The 26155-nt window shown below is 39.0% G+C and overlaps 1 protein-coding gene across 14 annotated transcripts in view; it reads left to right on the top strand.

Annotated features, from left to right (window-relative positions):
• Window positions 1-24741, top strand: part of PTPRM (protein tyrosine phosphatase receptor type M) — a 442640-nt gene extending 417899 nt beyond the window's left edge. For all 14 annotated transcript variants that reach the window (XM_085573754.1, XM_021525191.4, XM_077784280.2 and 11 more), the window contains 10 exons: window positions 2520-2636; window positions 6829-6983; window positions 7316-7451; window positions 8043-8192; window positions 8660-8833; window positions 11580-11711; window positions 14793-14918; window positions 16666-16829; window positions 18900-19035; window positions 23293-24741. In XM_085573754.1, coding sequence (XP_085429880.1) covers window positions 2520-2636; window positions 6829-6983; window positions 7316-7451; window positions 8043-8192; window positions 8660-8833; window positions 11580-11711; window positions 14793-14918; window positions 16666-16829; window positions 18900-19035; window positions 23293-23346 — 1344 coding nt within the window. In that variant the 3' untranslated portion in view covers window positions 23347-24741. The remainder of the gene's footprint in view (window positions 1-2519; window positions 2637-6828; window positions 6984-7315; window positions 7452-8042; window positions 8193-8659; window positions 8834-11579; window positions 11712-14792; window positions 14919-16665; window positions 16830-18899; window positions 19036-23292) is intronic.
• Window positions 24742-26155: the final 1414 nt, after the last annotated feature.

Here is a 26155-nt window from a genome sequence, read left to right as displayed (position 1 = left end):
ATGAGCATTCAATGTTTTTCACTTAGCTTCTGTGAGAGGAATTTTGGAAATACATCTGAACAAAATAAGATCTGAATAAATATCAAGTAGATGCAACAATAGATAGCAGCAGTAACTACTAAACTGCTTGCAGCAATGCATAATGCTTTTGAAATGTTTATTCATTGCTTACACTGGATAGATATGTTTCAGAGATGAATACGCATTTGTCAGAGAGCCTGTTGTTAGGAATCCTAGGAATGGCCCTCAGCTTGGTCCTTGGCTGATTGGAATCCTTCATCTCTCTGGCATCCTGTCAGCTTTCTGGCTCTGGAGCATGGTGGGGGGAGAAGTCTTGCTACCCTTGCCCTGTTACAGGAGTGCCAAGCACTGTCCAGGGTCCCAGCTCCAAGCCTCTCACCATGGAAGGGAACTTGATGTTGCCAGTTTTCCTGAAACCACCCTTAATACCAGATGAAATATAAAGACTATAAAGAAATTTTTTTTAGCAAATACTATTGTGGTTACTAGGTCTGAAGGCAAGCCCACAAAAATAAATAAAAACCTGCTTATAAATCTACCCTGAACTTCAGCTCTGCTTGAGGAGCTTTACATCAGCTGTGTAAGCAGGAACAAGCTGTTAGGATGCTTGTATAATTTTGTGGCTGGGAGCCGGGGCTTTTGACCAGGCTACTCTTTTTCTCTGAAGAGGATCCTGATGTAGGGCTGCGTTTTGCCATACCTTCAACTCATTTCTATTCAAATTTAAATTTTATCCTGCTAATGAGCCAGAAAAAGGGCCAGAACTACTGACCCTGCCTGGACAAACTTTTTATTTTATCAGCCAATGCCACTGCTGTGATGTGGCAAGACCTCCCATCTATCCAGACAGTAAAGAAGGATTGAACACAATTATCAGTGACATTGGAAACAATTGCTTAAGAAAATGTGCTTTCTTCTTGACAGGACAGGGTTTGATTCTCTGCATATTCCTTTCTATACTGAACCTGGAGTTTGTATAAATAAATCATTTGAATCCTGCATTACAGTTTTCAATGTATGCTTATACATACATTCATCTGTTTTACCTTTTGCTCAGGATTAAACATGGTAGTAATCAAAATATTTTTATGTGAAAATAGGTCTGAAAAATACTCTTATCAGTTATGAAGTTTATTTTTTTAATCAGTTTTCCATTGAATATTTAAAGTGCTCAGGTTTTTGTACCTGACTCATTTAAGTGCATATTTAGGTAAACTAGATTTACATGTATTAAAAGATAATTTTAAATTTTCCCTTTGGTGAGAGAAAGAGAGAAACTGTTCCATGCAGCAGATGTATAACAGATGCCACTCCTAGCACATACTGCACTACTGGATGATGGCCAGATGCAGTGGTGATAGCATAGCTATTACCATGATAAAGCAGAGTAAAACAGAGATGTAAGTAATGTGTTAGCTTCCCAGCCCACTACTTTGTCCACACAAATGGGAAGGAGGAGAAAATTCTTAAGTCTGTCAGCTATTTACATCATCATATACAATCCTCAAAACACCCACTTTTAAAAAATAGCAGTTTAAGTTGAGCTAAGTGAGATGAATCCTACCCATGATGTTTAGCGTTATCCCATGAATTAGTAGTTAAGCTATGTAGAGTTATAATAGTTAAAGCCTGGGCATAAAACTCAACTCTTGACTTCATGCCCTTAATTTTGCTATTTGACCTCTCATCAGTTCCTTTGGAAAGTTAATCTGAGAAAACAGGTGGTTTTCTAAAAATAGAGAATCATAAAATAAATATCTTAAGTTAGAAGGAATCCCCAAGGATCATCAAAGTCCATCTCCTGGCCCTGCACAGCACCATCCTGAAGAGTCACACCATGTACCTGAAAGCAGTGTCCAAATGCTTTTTGAATTCTGTCAGGCTGGTGCTGTGACCATTTCCCTGGGGGGGAGCCTGTTCCAGTGCCCAGCCACCCTCTGGGGGAAGAACCTTTTCCAGACCAAGCCTCCCCTGACACAGATTCAAGTCATTCCCTCGGTCCCTCACTGGTCAGCACAGAGATCAGTGGCTGTCCCTCCTCTTCCCCTCATCAGAAAGCTGTGAACTACCATGAGGTCTCCTTCCTGTCTGCAAAACACTTGTTTTAGAAGGTAGAAAAGTATTTTTGAGACAAATCAACAAGTGGAGCTTGGGGAAAAATCTTCTGGTGGTATTTGTCCTTCTGGGTACACTATGCTTTGGAAAGCACAGGAAATGAACAGTTACCAGAACAGAACGGTGCAGGGCATAAATACCCTTTGTGCTCCAAACAAATTTGCCTTACTTCACTAAGCACAACAAAAAGCTCGTGTGAAACTCTGAAAGCTGTCTTAGAAAGAGAAGAGGCAATGTCCCTCAAACATTTACAGGTGCAGAAAATGTGACTGTTCTGTGCATGATTGCACTTTAAATCAGAAATCATTGCACAGAATGCAAAATGGATTCTGTATGAACCTTCTAAAATAAATGAACCTTAATTTCTTTTGTATTTTTTAAAGGTCAAATGCTGCAAATACTGGCCAGATGACACAGAGATATATAAAGACATTAAAGTTACCCTAATAGAAACGGAGCTGCTGGCTGAATATGTGATTCGAACATTTGCTGTAGAAAAGGTAAGTTTCCAAATTCAGTTTTTTTAAATACATTGGTATCTGCCAGAGTAACTTACATACAGATTCAGCAAGGGAAAGTTAAATCTTTTGACTGACATCCTGTGTTTGTAGGTATTTTTGGGTAAACAACTACCGCCCTCTTATGGTAATCTGTGTTTTTCTTCTTCAAATGCAGCAACTGTTCTGTGCTTTTCATCACTGTTGGCCCCTGCCTGAGTTAGAAAAAGTGATGTTCCTTGCCTAGGAGAAATCGAAGCCTCCCTCCCAGCAATCAATTGAAAAACACATTTGTGCTGCTTTACCATCTTATGTTCCCCAATATCATTTTCTGTCTGTACCAGAGGCTGCATGCAGCATTATTCAGAAGTCTGTGGTAGAGAATACAATTTTCTGTTGGGCCAGGGTGTGCCTGGTCTGCCGAGACAGAGTCGTAACAAATTGCTGTTCTTAAGGCAATTCCTCTTTTCACCTGGAATCCATCCTCACTTGGAGAGTTCCAATCAGTGTGTTGTATTAGTTTGTTAGAGGAATGCCATGCATTTGTTTGATGCTTTGTAGCCTGTAGATCTTGCAGTTCCCCAGCTGCAATATATGGAAAACATAGAAATAACAAATAAGATACTCACTGAAAGTGAGAACACGCAGGGTCAGTCAACAGTGAAGTGTACCATGCATCTTGTACTACTCAGCAGTTTCATTCAGAATTCATTAAAGAACAGAAATGTTTTACTTGTATGTATCAGAACCTATTTGAGTTGCAGAACACCAAGGAAAGGGCCTCCTTGATAAGACTAGATGTTCCTAATGGCACACCAAAGTAATGCTCCATCACCATGAGTAGATTTTCAACTAATTAGCTTAGAATGCTTCTTTTGATTTAGTTGCAGTACCCATGATTTATTGGTTCTCTCTAATGATGAATTAGTATTCATTTATGGGTTTGAAGAACATAATATTTAGCATCAAAGAATCCTGCACCCAGGTACCTGAAACTGCCAAAAAGACTACCCCACAGGGTCTCTGTACACACGTCCAGAGTAACAAAGGAATTAGGGATTTTTTCCTGTTTTATTCTTCAATCTAATACTTAAATATGCATCAATACAGCAACCTAAGGATAATGATAATAGAATTACGTGGCTTGAATGAATTGAAATATTGTATCATGTTTACCACTATACATATTGTAGACTGAATTCACTCAAGCCTGTTGTTTCCTTGCATTTAGGTATTTTTAATAAATAGATGAGAAATGTTGGCTGCACTTTGAAGTAGTTGAAGCACTGGTTGATTTCTATTCTGCAAATTTTAAGCTCATGCTTTGATGTTAGCTTTTTGCTTCTTAACTGGGTCTGAAGAAAAGACCTAGAGGATTTTACAGTTGAACATAACCAAACTGTCTTGAATAAGTGCATTAGAACAGATAGAGATAAAAGGCACTAAACATTTTATTTCTTTTTAAAAATCTCCATCTGAAAAGATTTCATTTAGACACTGCTTTTTAATAGTTGGTAGTTTTTCAGTAAGCCCCTAAAAGCAGTGTCACTGTAGTTTGAGTAAAGTACATTTGTTTTTACTGTATTTTCCATATTCTTTAACTCCTCCAATGGTACTGGAACATCAAGTCTGTACATCTTTTTCACCATAATTCTCACAGATTTATATTTTTGATGTACTGAGATTAGTACTTTTCACTGTCCCTAAGTCAAGGTGCATGATGAGACAGAGAGCACCCTAAGCAAACATGCAGATAATACTAATTGAAAGGTGGTATTGTAACAACACTGGAGCCTCCATTCCAAAGGATTTGCAGATTTCAGTAACAGGAACTACAGTAATTCAACAGGAAAAAATTGCAGAGGTCTAACCCCCTGTGTCAGTACAGTGCAACTTCTGGGGACAGCATCTGAAATCCAGAATCATTAAAGATTTAGCACATATGAACTGCAAGGGTGGAGTTAAGAGAAGTGGTCTTGTCCATTGTGGTAGAGGTGAGAAGGATGGGTAAGGAGGATCTAATTGCAGCCTGCAGGTACCTCATAGACGTTCAAAAAATCAGAGGAATCAAATTCTCCAAGGCCTCTAGTCCCTTTTGACCGTCTTTTCTGTTTGTTGATGAACATCTCATACCTGCCCATAAAGTACAATTTAGAAGTTGATTTGCTTGAAGACAAGTTGATCATTTACTTGAGTCTTGGTTTGTTTTTTCGGGTGTTTTTTAATGGATGTTGAGTAATAGGGGGATAATGTTGAGAAAATTGAAGCCAAAAGTGCAGTCTGATTTTGAAGACTGTTTCCTAGATATGCTTTGCATTGTGTGAATAAGCAGTTCCTTTGGAGCCATTTCTGTACAGCACAACAGTTAACTCAGAGGAATAAGTCATGCATGAATAGTAACATACAGAAGCAGCATAAGTTTTTGTAGAATTCTTTAACATCCTAGGGTTTAGCACTGTACACCATTTTCTGTTTGTTTCAGCTCTATAGTCTTTCCCAGATGAGCACATGCTTTTATGATTCATGCAGTTGTGTGCTATTTTGGGTTTAGAAACCAACAGGAAAGCTAGAGATAAAAATCACTCCTACGTAGATATATTAAGAAAACTCATTATAAAAGTATCCTATATGCAAAACCTTTCCTAAGGAGCTGTTAGCAATGACAGACAAAAATGCAGTCAGCCTGACAGACAGCCTTTTCACAACTAAGGCAGAGGATGTGCAGAACATAACCTGATCTGTGTAGCAGCCAGTCCTCAACTTGTATAGTCATGGCACTGGTTTTTTTTCTATGGCATCTTTGTTTCTTTGGGGATCATGGGCAGTTGCTACAAGTAATATAAAAGTGTTTGAGGCACTACCTTCACATAAGCAGGGCTATTTACAGAGTTGAAGGCCTTGCTTACAGTAGCAGAGATGTGTTAACTAACACGCTCTAAAATCCCTGGAGAGCAGGGGCCAAATTGTATTCGAATGTGATTGCTCGACTGTCTTAAAATGTAGATTGTTTTGTCTATTCCTGGATTTCATTATGTTTTAAAATTGGTTTTTAGGATATTAGGTCGTTTCTGTTTCAAGGGTGTGATCTCCTCAGTCCACACCATTGCCTCATATGCTCTTAATCCTCTCCCTTGCCTGCCTTTTTGTGTCAATTTCCAGGGGATATGAGCTATTCCTGTGAGCAGATACCCTGTCTCCAACAGGGTCAGAGCATCAAAGACTCCAGCATACACTAAGTCCTCTCTAGTCCTGTAGCACTGGCATGTCCAAAATTTTCCACCACTGAAAATACCAGACTAATGCATAATAGCAGTAAATTAGGAAGCTTATATTACTTATTATTCAAAGAGAATAAAATATTTTATATTAAAACCATCTCAAGACAGGAAATATATCTTTAAGAAAAAAAACTGTAAACTAGCAGTTACTAATATTGTTGACATTTAGTCCAGCATAGACATGATGTGCCATAATTTTGCTGTTTGCTTATGAACTGTTTATGATGGCCTCCAGTCTGTGGATTTCTAATAAGAATAAAATACTGGCAAGATACATTTTTAGAGGGGGAAGGGAACATACAAGCTGTAAGAAAATAAAACTTAGCATACACACTTCTAATATCTAGACTGCTCCCAAAAGTCACATGGGAAATTACTTACACAATCAGCTTCTCATTCATACCTGTCTCACCATATCCATGTCCTTGTAGACTGTGGTAAATCACCTGAAGGGTGAGCATGTGGAGGGCTACAAACACAACCCCTATGATTGAAGGTGCAGAAAGATTTCCTATTATTCAGCTTTTTCTTTCAGACCAGTGAAGGAGACAAATGATAAGGAAAATTATGCTGAAGCTGTAGTGCCCTGAAGTCAGCAGCAAAACCCCTGTGGAGGGCAGTGGGAATAAAAAAGTCATCTGTGCTCGTATTCAGCCTTGCTGCTGACCTGTTCTGTGATCATGGCATGCATCTTAAGGCCACAGTAATGTAGAGATGAGCATTTCTCTCGTTGCTTAAAGTTTCTGACCAGCCTAGTGCTTGCTTACTTAATTTTGTTGGAAGGCTTTGAATACCTGACCTGTGAGCTCTCCTTCTATGAGGAAGCTCTACAGCAATCTGTACAGATTGTGTTGGTAGGAGATGCTTTTCAGCAAGGCTCAGGCTTTTGAGGATTTCAACCCTTGTCTTTCCAACAGAGAGGTGCTCATGAGATTCGGGAAATACGCCAGTTCCACTTCACGGGCTGGCCGGACCATGGTGTCCCATACCATGCCACGGGCCTGCTGGGCTTTGTACGGCAGGTCAAATCCAAGAGTCCACCAAATGCTGGGCCTCTGGTTGTTCACTGCAGGTAGGTAAAACAGAAATATCTCAGTTGTGGTTTGCATTAAACTCAAGACCTATTTTTGGTTCTCCTTTACTGTGTATTCCCTACACGGGCTGCTGAAGCCACTGGAGGTGTACTCAAAAATTGACTGTAAACAAGAATATATATATTGTATATATAACAAACACATATACAATATGTAAATGAGAGTAAAAATGTTGAGTCTGAAGTCCTGCAAATGCCCAGCTCGATTTCAGTAATTATCCAATTGATCAAGCACCTCTAAGATGAACCCTTACACCTTTTACATTTCTAATAAACTGCTGCACATTAACTGTGCTCTTCTTCTACTTCAGTGCTGGTGCTGGAAGAACTGGATGCTTCATTGTCATTGACATCATGCTAGATATGGCAGAACGAGAAGGCGTTGTAGACATCTATAATTGCGTGAGAGAGCTTCGATCCCGGAGGGTTAACATGGTGCAGACTGAGGTATTGCTTCTCTACTGGAATACAGCTTTGCAAGAAAAAAGACTCTTCTGGCCCATAAAGCTAGAGCTTTGTAGTTGACACCCTCCAGAAAGTTTACTCAGTCAAATGAAGAAAATAATCTCAGCACAAACCTGAAGAGCCCCTGCCCAAACAAGCACACAGTTATGCTTCAATGAAGGGTCACTGCAAGTTTCCTTAGTTCTTAAAATATAAGGAAAAAATAAGGAAAATCGGGAATGTTTCCTCTCTGGGAAGGATTCATTCTAGAGTACATCTTATTGAGGCTTAGTTTCATGTTAGCACCTACAAAACCACCCAGAGGAATGAGGAAACCAGAAACATTCTGAGTTTTGTTACAGAGTGTTACTGCACTTCTCTAACTACTTGTAGTTAGTTTAAGCCAAACTTTATATATTCATTTCTGAATGAGTGGGATAAGGTTTTATAAACTGTGCTTGTCGCTTCTGGTCTTGCTTCAGTGCTGGTAAACTGAATAGTGAAGTAGCAACCATATTACTTGTTTTATTTACCAAAATACTAATGGCCTATGCAGTTCATGTCAGTAACTATCTATTTTAATTGCTTAACCAGGAGCAGTATGTATTCATCCATGATGCTATCTTGGAAGCCTGTCTTTGTGGGGACACATCTATTCCAGCTTCTCAAGTTAGGTCTGCTTACTATGAAATGAATAAACTAGATCCTCAGACAAACTCCAGCCAGATCAAAGAGGAATTTAGGGTAAGTAGTGGCTTACATTGCTTAGAAACTGTAGAGTTTAACTATAGTAAAGACTTCTGTTTAAGTTTTTATAGCCATATGAATTTTGTAACAGGTCTAGGAGGGAAAGACGGCAGAAAAGGGAAAATAACCTGTCACACATCTCTACTGAGTTATGCTGAATCATAAAATAATGCAGTGGGATAGTAGTAAAATATTCTTCTTATTCAAGGGAAGTATGTCAGTGCTTCCACTGTCCTTTCTCCAGAAGGCAGGCTACTCTACAGCTGTCTTTGAGGTTATTTTTCATAATAGTATGCTTCCAGGATTTCTGTGCTTCCAAACCCTGCTGACTGTGATGTGTTTTCATTTCTCTGCATATTGATTCCCACTGAAGCTGAATGCTGAGCTGATCTATTCTTAAATATTTTGGGTTGCTTTCACTGCTGTGTTAATTTTTCTGTTGCATTGTTTACTCTCTCTGAAAGACTTTAAATATGGTGACTCCAACACTGCGTGTTGAAGATTGCAGCATCGCTCTTTTGCCACGAAACCACGAAAAGAATCGCTGTATGGATGTGCTGCCTCCAGACAGATGCCTGCCTTTCCTCATCACGATAGATGGGGAAAGCAGTAACTACATCAATGCTGCACTGATGGATGTAAGTCTCCACCACATCATTAATAATAAAAAGGCAATAAGCAGCCCTCCAAACTGAGCCGTGCTAGAAAATGGAGTCAACATAAGAAGGAAAACCTTCTAGCTTGTTTTGTTTCCCAGAAGCATGGCACAAAATCTTTAAACTTCCAAGTACATTTAGGATCACACATATGTTATGTCACAGCCAAAGTTCCAAAGCCATGCTCAGAGAGCAATTCAGGGAGTTTTGATAAATTAAATGTGTCTGGATTTCTCCCTAGTGCTTGAATTTTTAACCATCTGGCCTAGGAAAACAAGAGTTACCTATTAAGAGATACAGGCAGTTAAATAGAATAATAAGGTTTGCAGCAATATTTCAGTTCCCTCTGTTTATAATTTAAATGGTAATTAACAAAAAAAATAATTGTCTGTCAACACAAGATAGTACACAAGCCATTACTTCAGCCTTCCTGTTTATTTCTGTTTGAATGAATGGTTCCTCTTCATGTGTGTGTGGAGTTTTTTCCCAAATGCATCTATGGCAATTGTAATCCTTGTAATGGAGTAACAGTAAAAAGTCACTTAAACTGCATTTACAGTCTGTAGATATTTATAGCCTATTTTTGACAATTTACAGCCATAGTCATTACGGTTGTCAAACACATAAACAACAGGAAAACAGAGGTTAGTAAGGAAGGAACACATTGTAAATGGCCTTTTTAAAAAGTGAAGCTAGAGTAATAACAGTTTATTGCAGTTTTTTCATTTCTTTCCTTCCAAGTTCTCAAAGCTTTTTCCTAAAATAAGCCAAAGTTCAAAACACTCCTGTGAAAATGGAGGAAAATTTGTCTTTGTGTTTATCTATGTAGAAAAACTGAGAACAGAAGTAATTGACTCGTCTAGATTCTCACGGTAGGTCAATGACATTTCATATTAGAACAGAACTGCCTTAATCTGTGGTCTGTGACTGTGCCATTACCTTGTCTTCTTTCCTGGAGACTTCAGTACTGTTTTGTTCTGTGAATTAACTAATGCTCAGAAAGAGCAGGGCCTTAATAAGATGCTTGCCTTCTTCACTATTGAAATGATGGGCTACATACAGACCTGTGTCTGGGCAAAAGGCTACAAGGGAGGACATGATTTGGGTTGCTTTCCATCTGAAGTATGCTTCTGCAGCATCCCTGCACTGATGGACAAGAGCAGACATTTGTCCATGTCTCTAAACACTCAATCTCCAGCAAGCAAGATTAAGTGTTTCCCCCTCTCCTCTTGAATCCATTGAAGTGTTGTTGAATCACCTCATGTAAGCCTTTTAGAGCTCACTTCAAGAAAAAGGGGTAGCCAGCGTAGTTTTTATTATTCAGTATCAGAATGAGTTTGAGAATAGTTTTCCCATAAGAACTGCTGAGGCTTCTAATTGAGTGATTAATGGAGACCCCTTTGGACGTCTCTCATCTGCATGAAACTTCCAGCAAGGCAGGACCTGTAGGATAGAAAGCAGCTGCCTAATGTAGGAGCAGCATCATTACCTGCTGGTTGCCATGTGCTGAAACAAAGAACCAAAATTTTGCATGTCTGCATCTGTACCCAAAAGACAGTGGAATCATTTTCTGTGGTCTCCTCAGTGTCTGTCCGTTAAAAGAATGATCATAGAATCATAGAATATCCTGAGTTGGAAGGGACCACAAGGATCACCAAATCCCATAATTGCTAGGGTTGGAAGAGATTTCTGGAGATCATGTGGTCTGACCCCCAAGCAGTGTCACCCCTAAGCAGGTGACACGGGAACGTGTCCAGGTGGATGTTGAATGTCTCCAGAGAGGGAGACTCCATGACCTCCCTCGGCAGCCTGTTACAGTGCTCTGCCACCCTCAGTATAGAGAAATTCCTCCTCACCTTGAGGTTGGAACTTCTTGTGGTTTAGCTTATGGCCATTGCTCCTTGTCCTTTCACTGGGCACCACCAAAAAGAGTCTGGCACCATCCTCTTGGCACCTGCCTAGTCAAAGTCCAACTCCTGTCCCTGCACAGGACAGCCCCAGGAATCCAACCATCTGCCTGCAGTAGCTGATCTGATGGATCTCTGTTGTGGTGCCAATGCTTCAGTTTGAGGCCTGCAGAGACTTCCACCTCCTTAATGAAGGCAGTGGCACCCCCTCCCAACAACTGCCCCAGTATGGCCACGATAGCTTTCAGCACTTGAAGGATGTAAGTGAAAATGCTGGTTTGAGATCCACAGTGGAAAAGTTCCAGCAAACAGCTCAGTCAATGACATACTCTGGTACTAAAAGAAACAAAGAGCACTGAAATTTATCCCCTGGGTATCTTCGCTGCTGTCAGATAGACCAGAATTTCAACAATATTTCTGAAGAATAACTAGATATTTCCTTTCACAGGCGTCATTCAAATTTAGAGCTAAATGCAAACAGCCGAGATTAATCTGTCCATTAACAGCTCAAAACAATCCGTTGCTCAGAATCTTGTAGGAGTTACATTGGAAGCAAAAGCCTCTGATGATTTTACTCTATGCCTGTGGCATGAAATACATTTTAGAAATATAACATTTGCAGAAGTTATATCCTGCCCAAATACAGTTTATTAACTTTGAAGCATATAAGATCTCAGGAAAGAGCTGAAAACAATATATTAATTATACAGAAAATAGAAATAATGCTTTCAGTCCTGAAGTTTTGGGGCTATGACTGACATTCTGCTAAATGGATTTTTCTCTCTTGCCATTCTTCTCATCATCTTGTTACTTCTTTGCAGAGCTACAAGCAACCATCAGCTTTTATAGTTACACAGCATCCTTTACCAAATACTGTCAAAGATTTCTGGAGGCTGGTCCTAGATTATCACTGCACTTCAGTAGTTATGTTGAATGATGTGGATCCTGCACAAGTAAGTCCAGAAAAATTCGTAATTTAAAAGAGGAATACTGGTGCCTCAGCATTTCAGAACAGCTTTAGGATGTAATTAGTTTTGGAAAAACAACACTAAATACTTACACACTAAAATATTGATTTGTAGCTTGCAGATACTCATAGGGGAAGAGGAATAAATCAGACAGGCAGCTTCTCCTCCAAAATGTTAGTGTGCACACACCTAAGTACATGCACCTGTAATTTATTCTAAGAGAACATGTTTTGGAAAGGGCTGCTAAAACCCAAAAATTATGGTTGTAGAATTCTGACTCAAGTCTGAAACATGCTCTAGTGGCCAAAATCATAAACAGAAGCCAACAGCTATTCCTAAGCCTGCCTGAAACAGGTCAATCACCTTAGTCTCCTTATCAGGGAATAGGTGCTCCCAGTGTGAAAATCTGTGTTGTGTGTTGCACAAAAATGATGTCATTAGCAAGGAGATAGGAAGTAAACTAAGAGAGAGGAGCTAAAGATTAGAGACTAAGCATCCTTTGAAAGAGAAAAGAGGGCAATGAAACGTGTAGGAGAATGTAATTACCTAACAAAAGAGTTGCACATGCTGTACATGTTGTTCAGAAAATTGGAAAACCGAACCTACTGGTTGGCAATTTAATCACTAGGATTAATCACTAAGTGTCCCAGAGCCTGGTTCACAACTGCACAATTCTAAGTTCTTACAAAGATACAATTTCCTTAGTTCCAACAAACTGCACCAGCCCTCTGCTGGAATAATGTGGTGGTAATCTGGGTTCTTAATATGTACATATTTGTTAATTATTGGTTAAGAGCAATTCTAATTTTTTAGAGCAGACTGTAGGTCATTTAATGATCAAGAATCTTTTTAGCTTTGTTTGGTATTGCACATACATAAAAAAAAATGTTTCCTCTTCTTTTTAACATGTAGAATTTGTTTTTAAGAGACACTGATTTTCCTTCTGGTCTTTCAAAGAAACATGTAGGAATTCCACACACTGTTTTAAAGACTGAAATTCTGATTCTAAGCCCTGCACCATCTACCAGGAGGAAAAATAGAAATGAAAGACAGAACTTTTATTCATGAATCTAAGATTATTTTCTGAGTGAATAAGGAAAGACTCAAGGGAGACAGACTGTTAGGGACTGCTGAACAGAGTGTTTTTTAATTTGTTGGCTGTGTTTTGAATTTACAATAGGGCATGGCTATTCCAAGCATGTATTAGCCTCACAGGATTTAAAAGCTATTGGGATATGCAGTTAATGCACCTGCCTCTGCAGTATGTTAAACCTTTTACCTCTTAATGCAAGTAACAATATTTTCATTAGGAATAAATCTCAAAACCCTAAGAGCAAACAGAAGTGGAGAGAGGGCAAAGCTTATTAAAAACACACATTACATTCAGATTTATTAATAATTACTGTTATGATTATTATTTATGTGTATATGAAGTGTTTACAGTTCTGTTTAGATATTACCATTTATGTGGATTGTTGTGCTCTATTGGGAAATGAAATTCAACCCTTCACAGTGGCTCTGACTTGGAGAGAGTTGCTAGCATCGCTTGCATGCAAAATGCACAGACTTAAATGCTTTCGGTTTCTTTAGAACTTGAAAATCATAGCTTCCTAAAACCCCAGCAAACAGCTCTGCTTATTATCATTTAAGCATTTTTTAGGGATCTGTTAGAACTGTATTCCTGTGCATATGAAAGATGTGTACTAATCTGTGCATATGTTAAATGTTCTGAGCACTGGCATTTGCAACAGTTTTATGCATTGCATTTTGCTGTCCTGTACACCAGCATATTTCGTAATAAAAAATTATGTAATATTTAGACAATATTTGGAAAGCAGTTGTCTCAGGAGACCACATCATAGGGAGGGTTTAAAAAAAATGAAAATATATTTTCCTGCTAAAAATTTCTGGGTTTAACTTGTTAAAGTGATCTCATGCAAATCAGACCCAATTTTCTTTTTTAATTGGTGTAGTAAATGATTATGTTTTCCTAAAATGTAGTCATCTCTAAACAGCTTTGTTGAGGACTAAGTATTGTAAGAAATGCAAAACAACATCTGGAGTAAATGTGATTTGTCAGCTCAGCTCTGGATCACCAACAGCAATGCAGCAGAATGAAGACCACAGCTGTTTTACTGATTGAAATAAAAAGTTCCAAATATGACATCAATACTTCTGCAAGCAAACAAATTTTCATGAGTTCATATTTAATTTTGGTGAATGCTTACAAAAGCTACATGCTCAAACTGCTCTAAATATCCCTGGCAAAAAAAAAAAAAAATCATTAGGATTTTCATGAAAAAAAAAATGGACAGGCAGATTCTAGCTTCAAAAACCTTCTTGCAAAGTGTTGATTCAATGTTTAAAGTATTAACACAGATGGTAATTGCTCCCTGAATTAAGCCATTGTCATATTATTAGACACTAAAACCATGCAAGATAATAGTAATTTTACTTTGTGATCTTTAGATACCTAGAAGTAATTTTTTCTGAGAACTGAAGAAAGCATAATTAATATTTTCAGGTGTTGCTAATAAGATGAAATTAACCAATTATTGGAAGTTTAAAGCAATGCTAATATTAGCCAATATCATCGGTCACGGGTGAAACATGTGAAAGTTAAATCCTGAGGTTTGAGAATTTATGTGCCTTTCCTAGTATAAATTACATGCAGTTTGAATTATTAGCAACTATTCAGGGCAGTTGGAGGTCCCAGGCCTTTGGTCTTCAGCCTCCACTGCCTCCAAGAATTCAGCAATATTTGTCAGCCTCTCCCTGTCTCATCATAATGTATTGTCGAACTAACATTGAGTGTCAGAAGTGTTTTACTCCAAACACTAGACACTGAAAGTACAGCAGCAAGGAACAGCATGTTAGGTACGCGAAAAGGCATTATGAAAGCAGAGTGCACAAAACCAAATTTGGTGCATCATGTATTTTATAAAGATCCTGTGCAAGAATTCCACTAGTACACGTATGACAAATTAAAATATAGAAAAGTATGTTGAGGCAGCATGAAATCCAAGGTGATTAACTGTGTTCTTTTTTGTCCATGGTCTGCTATAGCTCTGTCCTCAGTACTGGCCAGAAAATGGAGTCCACCGGCACGGTCCTATTCAGGTGGAGTTTGTATCGGCTGACTTAGAAGAAGACATAATCAGCCGGATATTCCGAATTTATAATGCAGCCAGAGTAAGGCTCTTATTTTCAAAACAATTTTGTCTCTGTAGATGAGTTGAGTCTACTCAAATCGTAGAAATGAAAGCTAAACTCACATAGAACCATTTTCATTTTTCAGCGTATTTATTTGAAAGCAATGGTGCAATACTGAGTCACAGCACAATCACAGAGGAAAAAAAAGCCTTCTATGTATAATATAAGTTAAAAAAATTTAATACATATCTCAAGTCTGTTAAATGCAAATGAAATAAATGCAGTATTCAGATTGTATGATAGCCAAAAAAAAGCTGAAATCAGTGCTGTTTTCAATAGTCTGAAATTAGCCATCTTGTGTATTTGTATCCTGTGTTATGTGAAGAAAGCTGTGCACCAATACTAGTTAATGTTTTTCAATAGCAATCTCAGCCTCTTAGTGAAGATCCTCTCTCACTAACCACACTTCATAACATATGTAACTACTTCAGAAGGGCAAGCAGATTGTTCTTGTATCCAGCTTTTATGCTCCCATAAAGTTGTCAGAAGACTAAACAAGGCATGTCTTTCAAGCTGAGTGGAAAACAGATTCCACCACAGACCGGGTATCTCTTCCCATTCAGGAAGACTTTGCAATGGACTTGTATCAACCACCAAAAACTGAACTTCCCTGAGACCTGTTAGCTCACTGGACAGGGAGAGACACCAAAAACATGTTAATATCCAAACAGGGAAGCAGATTTTAAAACTTCAAATACTTCTTTAATACTATGAAGGCCTGGCATTTGCAGTAAATGTGGCAATATAAAAAACACAGCCTCCAGCAGGCTGTGACCTTCAGCAAGCACTGGGTCTGGCTGATCTGCTTTGGGAAGAGGGTCCATCAGCTGAAAGAAACTGGACAGGAAATCAGTAGATTCCGGACTGTGACATAAAGCACACAAAACCAATTGGAGAGCACATCCTAATGCTGCATCCAGTTTTGTTTATTCCTATATTGTGTTAATCTTACATCCTCTCTGTTAACTCTTACTCTACAGAATAAAATATAATGTCGGTATTTCTCTGTGTTGTTCATTTTAGGAGTGGCACTAAAATGCCCTCACTTTGCACAAAAGTGGCAAACTCTAGACTACAAAACCAGTTTTCATGTGCATGTTTATTTTACCCTTTTCAAAGAACTGTAGTTTTCTGCCACTATCACTTGTTCTGTGCTCCTTTTTTTATTTTAAATCACCATAAAGCAACTGTTCAGTAGTGTTTCACCAAAGGGGTTCTGACTGCTGCAGTAGAACACAATAAAATAAAATGTAGTTAGATATTTTTTATAAGCCAAAAACATCTGAGGATTCTGTTTGGTTTTTTTAAGGTTTTCTGCTTCAAAATATCTTGAGAGGGTTTGACCTTTCTTGTAAAAAAAGGACAGAAACACTTAAATGTTCTTAAAAACACTGAAGCTTATATATGAAAACAGTATATAATTGAAGTTATGTTACACCTCTGTCTTTTCTACCAAGTTCCTCCTGTCTTAGTAATTAATTATTTGCTTGATTTTGCATATGTACTGTTGCTGTATTTTAGCCTAGTGTATAGCAGTCTGTTTTAAAGCTCATTTTAATAACTCCATTGGAAATTAAAAGTCATAAATCCTCAAGGGCAGTTGAAATTACATTAGCAGTTTGTCAGCAATCATCTGCTTGAACAACTTTCCTTACTGATGCAAATACCTCAATTACATGCCAATAAAATACTGTTACTTTTCCTGCTTTTGCCCGGATCTCTGCAGCCCCAGGATGGCTATCGGATGGTGCAGCAGTTCCAGTTCCTGGGATGGCCCATGTACAGGGACACTCCAGTTTCTAAACGCTCCTTCTTGAAGCTCATCCGTCAGGTGGACAAGTGGCAGGAGGAATACAACGGGGGAGAGGGACGCACAGTCGTACATTGCTTGTAAGTACTGAAAACGGAAGAGAGGAATAAGGGAATACTGTCACCAAATTTGTGCCAGGCTTTTAAAGATTTGTAATGAGGTGAAGAGGCATCTATCTAATCTGGAACTGAATAAATAATACAACTGCTCATTTAAAAGCTTCAAATGCAAGAGGAATTGTGTAATTTTAATGTAGATTCATGAGTTTCCCCATCTGTCCTTTGTTAGAGCCCTATGAAAAGATGATGGGTTTGAGTTACCTCAATTTTATATAAAAATGTCCAGTGAGTCTTGCAAATGGGAATGTTGCATACTTATTCACAGTAAATCAAAAATGTGCCTTTAGAACAATGTACCTTTTATTTCTGCAGATAAGGACCATAGAAATAAGTCGTTTTGGAGGGGTGATTCATTTTCCAGGCATAAAGCACAGGAGTAAAAGTGGTGTGGTAGACCAGTTACAATGATCCCATAATTGCCTTACTTTTCTGTAATAATGTTATATATTTTTGTCCTCCTGTGACTTTGTGCTCCACTGATGCAGACTCTCATCCACTGCCACCATCCTTCTTTTGATACAAGTTTAATACTTGTACCTGCTTTTGCCCTCAGAAGTAGCTGATCTTTTGAGGGTGAGTCTTCAGCAGATAAAGTTGTATTTGTCTTCCTCTAAACATCTGTTTAAAGATGTTGCCATGATAGAGAAGGGACCTGCTAACACGAAAACCATGTTCAGAAGTTGGCATCCTGTGTCAGAATGATGGAGGAAAATCTAAGAGTATATTAGTAATTCCTACTATCACTGACCTTGAACAAGTCATTGCTCTTCAGTTTCCCCATCTGTAGTATGGGGATAATAATACTTTCATCAAAGGAGTATTGTGCAGTGTGATTAATTAATGTTTTGAGATCTTTAGCTGAAAAGACCCTTTTGAAGTGCAAATTACTGTTATCTCTGAGGTGGCTGATGATATTAAATAGTTGTACAACATCACACATGCGTCACTTCCAGGCAGTAAAGAAAGAAAAAGCTCTAATATAATCCTTTTAAATGACTTTATTTTAATTAAAATTCTCAAACAGTCCCACAATATCAGGCGCTGTTTTGGCAGCAGAGAGCATTCTTTTCATAGTGCCTGGATGTGACAGATGTGCGACATTGTATCTTCCTTTGAAAATCAACCATTTGCAAAGCTTGTTTGAAAGACCTGCTACCTAACTAGTCTGCACTCTGGTAATTATTAAGGTTTATTATTTTCAGTGAAGCACAGCCTAAAGATTCTGATTAGAATAAATGTAGAAATAATGGGGTTTCCAGAAAGAAAGAGATTCTCTTGAAGATTAAAATAACCAGGGATAAAGTATTATTAAATGCTGTATTTGATCACATATATGAACATTTGTGCCTGGCTAATTTGTTAGCAATTCGCTTCAGGTTCTCAACCTCTGATAGCTGTGGGTGGAGGGGGAATACATCTGCCTTTAGAAACAGTCCTTGCCAGGCAGCCAGCCCCTCTTCCTGCTGCCAGGAGCTGAGATAATCAGCCAGAGGGACATGGCAGCACCACCCAGTGCCATACCAATTGCAGCCACCAGGACTCCCCCAAATGAGACTTCTGGTGCTTCTGCAGTTCCTCCGAAATGCCTCTGTGTCCAGGAGGAAAGCACCAGAATCTGGAATAAAAGAACTGAAAGATTTGCTTTCTCGGCGGCATTTCCAGCCCTGATATTCATTGCAGCCATGTGTGTTTACAATGCAAAGCAGTGTTAAACTGAAACTAAAAGTACTTTATCCTTATTTTAGCATCCTCTTTGTTCTGTCTCCAGTGTTCACTGAAGGGTGGTGCAAAAAATTCAATTCCCTCCAGGCTTTCAGCCTGCTGACTTCTGAATCATAGCTTTGAGATCTTTCAGCATGCCAATTCCAATTAAAAATCATGTTTTGCCTAGAATTCAGCAGCCTTTGGGGCAGGAATGTTCTGTGGTTTCTGCCTGCTGAAACTCATGCCTTCTGGAGCCATTCCTGTTGCTGTACAAACTTGTGACACAGAGTCCATTGTAACTGAGCCATTTTATCACTTTCACTGCAGGAATGGAGGTGGCCGCAGTGGGACATTTTGTGCAATCAGTATTGTTTGTGAAATGCTTCGACATCAGAAGGCTGTTGACGTATTCCATGCTGTGAAGACACTGAGGAATAATAAGCCTAACATGGTGGACCTTCTGGTATGAGCTTTTTAACTGCACCATTAAATAGAAAATGTTCTTTTTCTCAGAAGAGTCAGTAAGATTTCCAGGATTTGCAGTGGGAGTTGTTCACAAAGCAAGCAAATCACTTTCAAAGGGGATAATGAAGTCACTTCACTTGTAAGAGTATTTTTACATTGCTTTCTTCCCAAGGAGACTTTGTCTCTGTTCGTTTGAATTTTTTAAGAGTTTTAAACTTTCAGATGAACATCCTTATTAATTTTCTTTTCTAGCATGCTGAACCAAGTGGAGAGCAGCCCTTGCATGGTAGAAATAATAGTTATGTAAAATTAAATGCCAGATTTTCAAATTATATATTTTATAAATAGCTTAATCGCCTAATATTTATCAAAGCCATGAATTTCAGTTTGACATCCAGAATATTGCATTTAATTATGGTTGCTCTATCTCATAGAAAGATTAAAGAAGTTCAGAAACAAGGGGACATGTGCAATTATTTTCCTAGAGAGTGTTTTATGAGCTTTTTTCCTAAATGGAGAACTGCTGAAGTGCCAGCTGCTATGCCAGAAGAGCTGCAGAACAGCTTAAACCAGCAGGTTCTTACACTCTAGTGTGTAGTTTTGTACTTGGAGATGGGTGTAGCTTGATGCCCTGTTCTGAAGCCTGGGCTATAAAAGACACTTTCACAACATCCTGCTGCAGAGGTGGCTGCTTAAGAGGCAGCTGCATTTGATTTAGTATCACACGCAGGAAGAAGCAGCATCTGGGCACTTTCAGGGATGTTAACCCAATCCGAGCCAATTTTGCAAGCTCTGGTTAAACAAATTGGAGTAATTTAGCAACTTTTCTATAGCATGCCCAGGGTGAGGCAGAAGATATCTCACTGAGTTGGTCCAACCAGCTGTAATTTTAGGAGAGGACCCCCTCAGATGAGCTGAGTGTGGCACACACTGGAGAATAGGCAGAAAGAGCGAGGCTTTGACACACCGGTAGGGAGGGATATCTGCCTCTCCACCACATGGATGGCTGTGGCTCCTGTCTCCTGGGGGAGAGTGGCTTCCACTACATTCCCCATCACAGTGCTCTCTCTTAGCCTGCCTCTGAAGTCCCAAACCCTCCCCTAGGCCCAGCTCTGGCCAGGAACATGGAGAAAGGCTGGATGTTGTCAGCTGTGCAAAACAAGGAGGGAGTTCACAAGCAGCACCACAGGGCCATGAGCCAGCAGTGTGGAACTGTGAGTCTTGTGTCAGTGAGAAACTATCAAACTCCCACAGTAATGGGAGGGAGAAGCTTCATTGCCTTCTTTTCCTCTAGTTTATATTCTCAGGAGGAGAATCATTGTGCTGAGAACCATACATTTTTATTTCCTAGATATTAAGAAAAATGTCCTTCTACTTCATTCATGCAGTATAGTTTATACAGGGATTTGACAGGACTGCTGTTCTCCATCCTCCTAGAGCTTAAGCCCACAGAACTCTCTGATCTCCTATTCATTTATTTTATAGAAATAAAAAGAAAATTACGAGTGTAAAAGTACAGTTAAAGAAAATGCTCTCTATAAATTCCCATATGTGACAGTTCTCCAGTTACAGATTTGTCAGGCAGTTGTCTCCATTTCTCAGCAGAGAATTTTTTAAATCAAAAATCTAAATGTGTTATTTTAGATAAAAATGTACCTTTTAGTAAATTGAGAGTGGTATTGAGAATGTCTGGAAGGCATAGAAAGGCTTTGTAGGGCCTTTTTTTATTAGGAAATTTCAAAGCACTTGTGAAGGATATCGGAATTGTTTTCCTCATTTTAAGAGACAGAGGAATAAAGGCAAAGGACAATGAGGATTTTTCCCATTATCACATAATGTACTGACTGAGCAGTTAGAATGACATCTCTTCAGTTGTGGTCTGCCACCTCGTAGGAACAAATATTGGAATTAGCCAGGTTTCAATTTCCATGTAGATTGCTTCTTGGTAAAAGGAATTGGGACACTTTAGTTCTTTTCCTGATCTTGTTACTGACTTTATCTTTTATGACCCTTCTTATATTAATGTGTCTGCCTCAGTTTCTCTACTGGAAAAAGAAGAACAGTAATATTCATCTAACTTGTAAAATTTTATGGTAAAAGATTAAATGATCAAAATCATGACATTGTTTCACAAAAAACAGGTTTAACACTGCTTTATCAATACATGTCATGCACTTTCTGAGTAGATAAAGGCAGTCTTTGCCATCCATACTTAAAGATTCATCTCTTAATTTCACTGAAACCTTTGGTTTTCCTCCAAGTGTAAAAATCTGAATGCCACATCTCTACAGTATGGAAATCTAATAAATTTTTTTCAGCTATCATACAAACATAACACATGATGTTGCAAAATATCTATTATGGAATGCCTGAAGCATTTGGTGAGAAATGTTATTGGGCCTACCCACAGGTGTCCTAGAAAATAAATTTAAATATACCTCTCTGAAGCTAGCTAGCCTAAAGAGACTGCTAATATCCACCATCAAATGAATAATAAAAAAGTACAAAGGACACTAGTGAGTGAACACAGTGGGAAATAAGGTATGTCTGCTCCTTAAGACAGGTATTCAGCTTACTGAAAATGACAGTTATTCTGCTGGATCAGTAAATCGGCATAAAATGAGCATGAAAGAGTGGAAATGGATGAGTGGCTGATCTCTTGTTTTGATCTGTTACGTAGTTACAGAACAATTTCCATTTATTTAGAAATATATATGCAGTAAAAGCAGAAAAGGAATTTACATAATACTCTGTTCTTTCCTTCTTTTTTTTTAATTCCTTTCTCATTCTGAAGAAGACACAAGCAGTTTATGGAACCTTGCAGGAGGGTTTAAAGTCCCGCATACAACACAGTCATCACTTTGGTTATATGTGCACCTAAGACTTGTTTTCTTATGATGTGACATTTCTCAACAAAAGAACTTCTAAATGATCCACATTTGTTAATAGCTTTTTGATTTTATTAATAGTATATGGTCTTTTGCATGTTAAGTGTACTCTCAGCTAAAATGTGACCCAAAATCACAAATACAAGCCAAAAGATTTAATCCTTGAAATTTTTTGAAAAGAGAATATATCTGAATGTCTTACTACTCATGATGGTGGGCAAGGCTGAGTGCTGTCAGCTCATTAAATCTGTTGTTGTTCCTAAATGGCTATATGTGCTTAGTTATTCTTTATTAATCAAATCAAGTGCATAAGCAAAAGAAGCATTTCAGTAACAGAAATAGTCATAAAACTGGCAACTGTTTCCAAATTGAACTTTCAGAAGCAAGAGCCCTTAGATTCAGGGAACCTGCACTTAGTATTTCTTTCAGTTTTTTTTTCATTTCAATATTTGTAGTATTTTTGAGTATTGCGAGTAGCAAGAATGGAAACAGGAGAGGGGTATGTATGCACATAAAACTGGGAATTCAGCAGTGACTGCACCATTTAAATGATACAGCGTGGACAAAGGTTAGTCAAACCTGTCCTCTCCATTCCACTGAAGACCTGAAAGGGGTCAATGACCTTTTGTCCCCAGAGATGTAGAGTGGGTTTGCATCCTCTCAGGAAGGGGATTTATTTCCTTGGGACTTGCTCTGTTTCCAAGCAGTTACAAATAAAACTAGAAGGTCTGTGTTTGAAGCACAGGGCTGGCACCTGAAAGCTTAGCTTTTTATAGTTCTCCTGTTACCCAGGCTAACTTGAGGATCACTGGCAGTTGCTAAAAATTAACTGGAATTAATCAAATTAATTTAGCTCAGGCCCCATCTCACAAGGCTATTGCACAGTCTTGTGGGTTGGGTCTGGGCTGCAGAGAGAGGACCAACAGCAAGTACTCTTGCCCTGAAATGCAGCAAGTGTCTGAATGACATTAAAATAAAAGTTGCATTCTGGGAAGTACTAAACACTGGGTCATTTTATCCAGGGAGGAATTTCAATAACTCCAATTCTCATTGAGTGCTGCATGAGCATTTTCACAAATGACAGAAGGGTTGCAAGTCAATTTGCTTATGTGCAGTCAGTTTTTCTCATAGTAGTGTATTACAGCAGCTAAATACTTATCTAATGTGAGCAGTACCATAAGTTACTATGTATAGTGTCTATTGTCTGGTTAATATAAAGATTTTCTTATCTTAACATAAATTGGATTTTCAAACTGCTTCCCACTGACAACAGCTGATAGTAAATAATTTTAGCAGGAGAGAAATATTGACCCCTTTAATTAAGTTTCTTCAATAACTGACTTTGTGGTTTTCTTTTGATTTTTCAGGATCAATACAAATTCTGCTACGAAGTGGCTTTAGAATACTTGAATTCTGGCTGATTGTCTAGACAGCACAGACAAAGCTTCTCCTTTCACTACCACAAACAAAGCAAGTCACTTCATGATGTCTGTGTAAATGAGATGAAGACTTCTCAGTGTTATGCTTCTACTGCTTTGTATAATTGGCTCTTTTTAAGAGCCCCAAAAGATGTTTATAAAACCGCTTGCACTGCCCGATTCCCACTCAGAAGCTGCTGCTTGGCACCCCTGTGAGCCTACACCAAACCACGTGGCAGTCCTTGAACACCGTATTCATGCTCAGCTGTGGGAGACACCCTGGGGAAAATAGCTCAGGAATGCCCTGGGAGAGCACAGTTGTTTAAGTGGGCAAAGCATTTTCCCAGAGATCCCTGCGCTCCCATGCAAATGAGTTCATGCCAGTCATCTGTTGTACTCTCCCCCATTCTAGAAAGCTCTTTGTTCTCAGTTCCCCCATTGGTTCCCTCAGAAAACCGCTCCTTCTCTTCTCCCTCACTGGTCCAGTTCACATCACCCCATTCCAGCTCCTCCTCCAAACCCTTCCCCCGCTGGACTGTTTGTACCCTGGTCCCTCCTATCCTTCCCCAGGTATATTCCCTGGTCCCTCTTCCAACAGCCGCTGTCAGTGCTCTCACACTTCACGTGTGGTTGTCCTCCTGCTCCCTTCCTGCTTCCTTCAACCCTCAGACTTCCCTCCAACAAACCCTCATGGATTCTACAGCCTGAGCATCCTCTCATCCTTGGTGGAGTTTACATTACATGGTCTGGGCGACCATCGACTGGCCAGCAGTGGGTCACCCTGCGGGACTCAGTCCGGGGCAGCCCACACTCAGCCATAGATGTGGTGAAGCAGCATAGTTCTTTGGTAAATAAGAGAGCACAATTATATTCTTATGAAGGAATTTGTACTTTTTCTGTTACATTTTGTTGCCTGTGATTCTCAGTTCTTGTCACAGCCTAGTGTACATTTCTGTTCTGTGGAGAATGCTGTCTGACATTTTGATAATATATGATTTTAGTTATATTTGTATTCTAACACGTGCATAATAAACAAATCATATGTAGCTTATCTGAACTAACAGAAAGACATGTACCAAATCATGATAACTTTGTTGAGTTGTAATTTCTATCCACTTTGTACCATTTCATAGAGAGGATTTTGATAGGAATGCATTAAAAAATACAAAAGACAGGATGCTCAGATTAATATATCCAAAGCTTTTTCATTTGTTGATATTGTAAATATTTTTTGATTTCATCAAATTATTTATTCATTAAAATGATTTTTTTTGGTGAAGCACAGTGAGTGACAATCATTTTTATTAAGCCCTGGAAATGCTTACTGTATGATAGTGTAAACATTTGTTTATCTTGTATGGATTCTCAGCTCAATAAATAATTACATACATGATAAAATTTTGTTTAATTTAATATCTCTTGGCACCTGAGTGCCTCCAACTAAGCCTCTTTTCTAGATTAAATCTAGAAAATACTGAGCTACCTCCAGTGAGTGTTTATTGTGTGATCCAGTGTTGATCCAGCCAATAGCGAGGTCACAGAATCATGGAATCATAGAATGGTTTGGGTTGGAAGGGACCTTAAAGATCATCTAGTTCCAGCCCCCTGCCATGGGCTGGGACACCTTTCACTAGACCAGGTTGTTCAAAGCCCCATCCAGCCTGGCCTTGAACACTTTTGGGGATGGGGCATCCACAGCTTCTCTGGCAACCTGTTCCACTGCCTCACCACTCTCAAAGTGAAAAACTCTTCCTAATATCTAATCTAAATCAGCTCTTTCTCAGTTTTAATCCATTCCTTCTTGTCCTGTCACTACAACCCCTTGTAAAAGGTCCATCTCCATCTTTCTTGTAGGCTCCTTTCAGGTACTGGAGGGCTGCAATTGGGTCATCTTGAAGCCTTCTCTTCTCCAGGCTGAACAAAGCAAATTCTCGTAGCATTTGCTGGGAGAGCATCCCTGGAGCTGGATACAACTCAGAGTGGAGTAAGATATGCTGTGCCAGTATATGAAAGAGGTGAATTGTATGCTTAAAAATTCACAAATGCAGAACCTGAAAGATGCCCTGCTCTGAAGAAGAGATGGTGTTGTGCTGGTAGTACTTGGTCTTGTCCCAGCAGCCCTCTGCAGCCCTGGGAATTCCCTGCCATTCCCTCTGTGCCTGCTGCTCCTGTGGGAGGGTTGCTCTTGTTCTTGAGATATGTGACTGCTATGAAGGGGATGTAGTTCCTTCTGTTAAAGATGTTAAAAGACACCAATACTAGAGTGGCTGGTGGGGAAGTTACTCAAAAAATCATGAACTGCTCCATTACTAGAGTTGTTGTCAGTGGACAGGTTTACATCATTAAAGCTCCTGAGAATAGCTGTACTGATCTTACATGCTGTTTGTATGGGTCCCCTTTCTACAGAGCACTGACTAGTGTCTGAATATGTTGGGAATTACCTTTGTTGCAGCAACAAAGCAGCAAAAAGGGGGAATGAATCAGCAATGCCTTGCTGAGCCATCTGCTGGAGCTACAGAACATTTTCTCACCCAGAAGTTTCAAGGAGACATTGTGGGCAGAGCAACTGCTCAATGCTTCCAAAATTTTATGGGAAACCCATTCCAGGATGTGGCCAACTGCACAGTATTTCAGCTCTTAAATGATCCTGCTAAGCTGTCTGGAATGGGGGCAGTATCTATATAAATGTCTCAGTCAACCTGATAAGTTTTGAGAAGCTCTAAATCTAACAGATCCAGCTTGGACAGAATGACTTGCAGTTTGTCAACTCCCAGTTCAAAACCACTCTAAAATTCAGATCTGAAGACACCAA

Source organism: Lonchura striata, chromosome 2, assembly GCF_050655825.1.
Source record: "Lonchura striata isolate lonStrDom1 chromosome 2, ASM5065582v1, whole genome shotgun sequence".
NCBI classification, from domain to species: Eukaryota; Metazoa; Chordata; class Aves; order Passeriformes; family Estrildidae; genus Lonchura; species Lonchura striata.
Note: the sequence above shows the minus strand (reverse complement) of the source record. Positions and strands in the feature narration are given on the sequence as shown.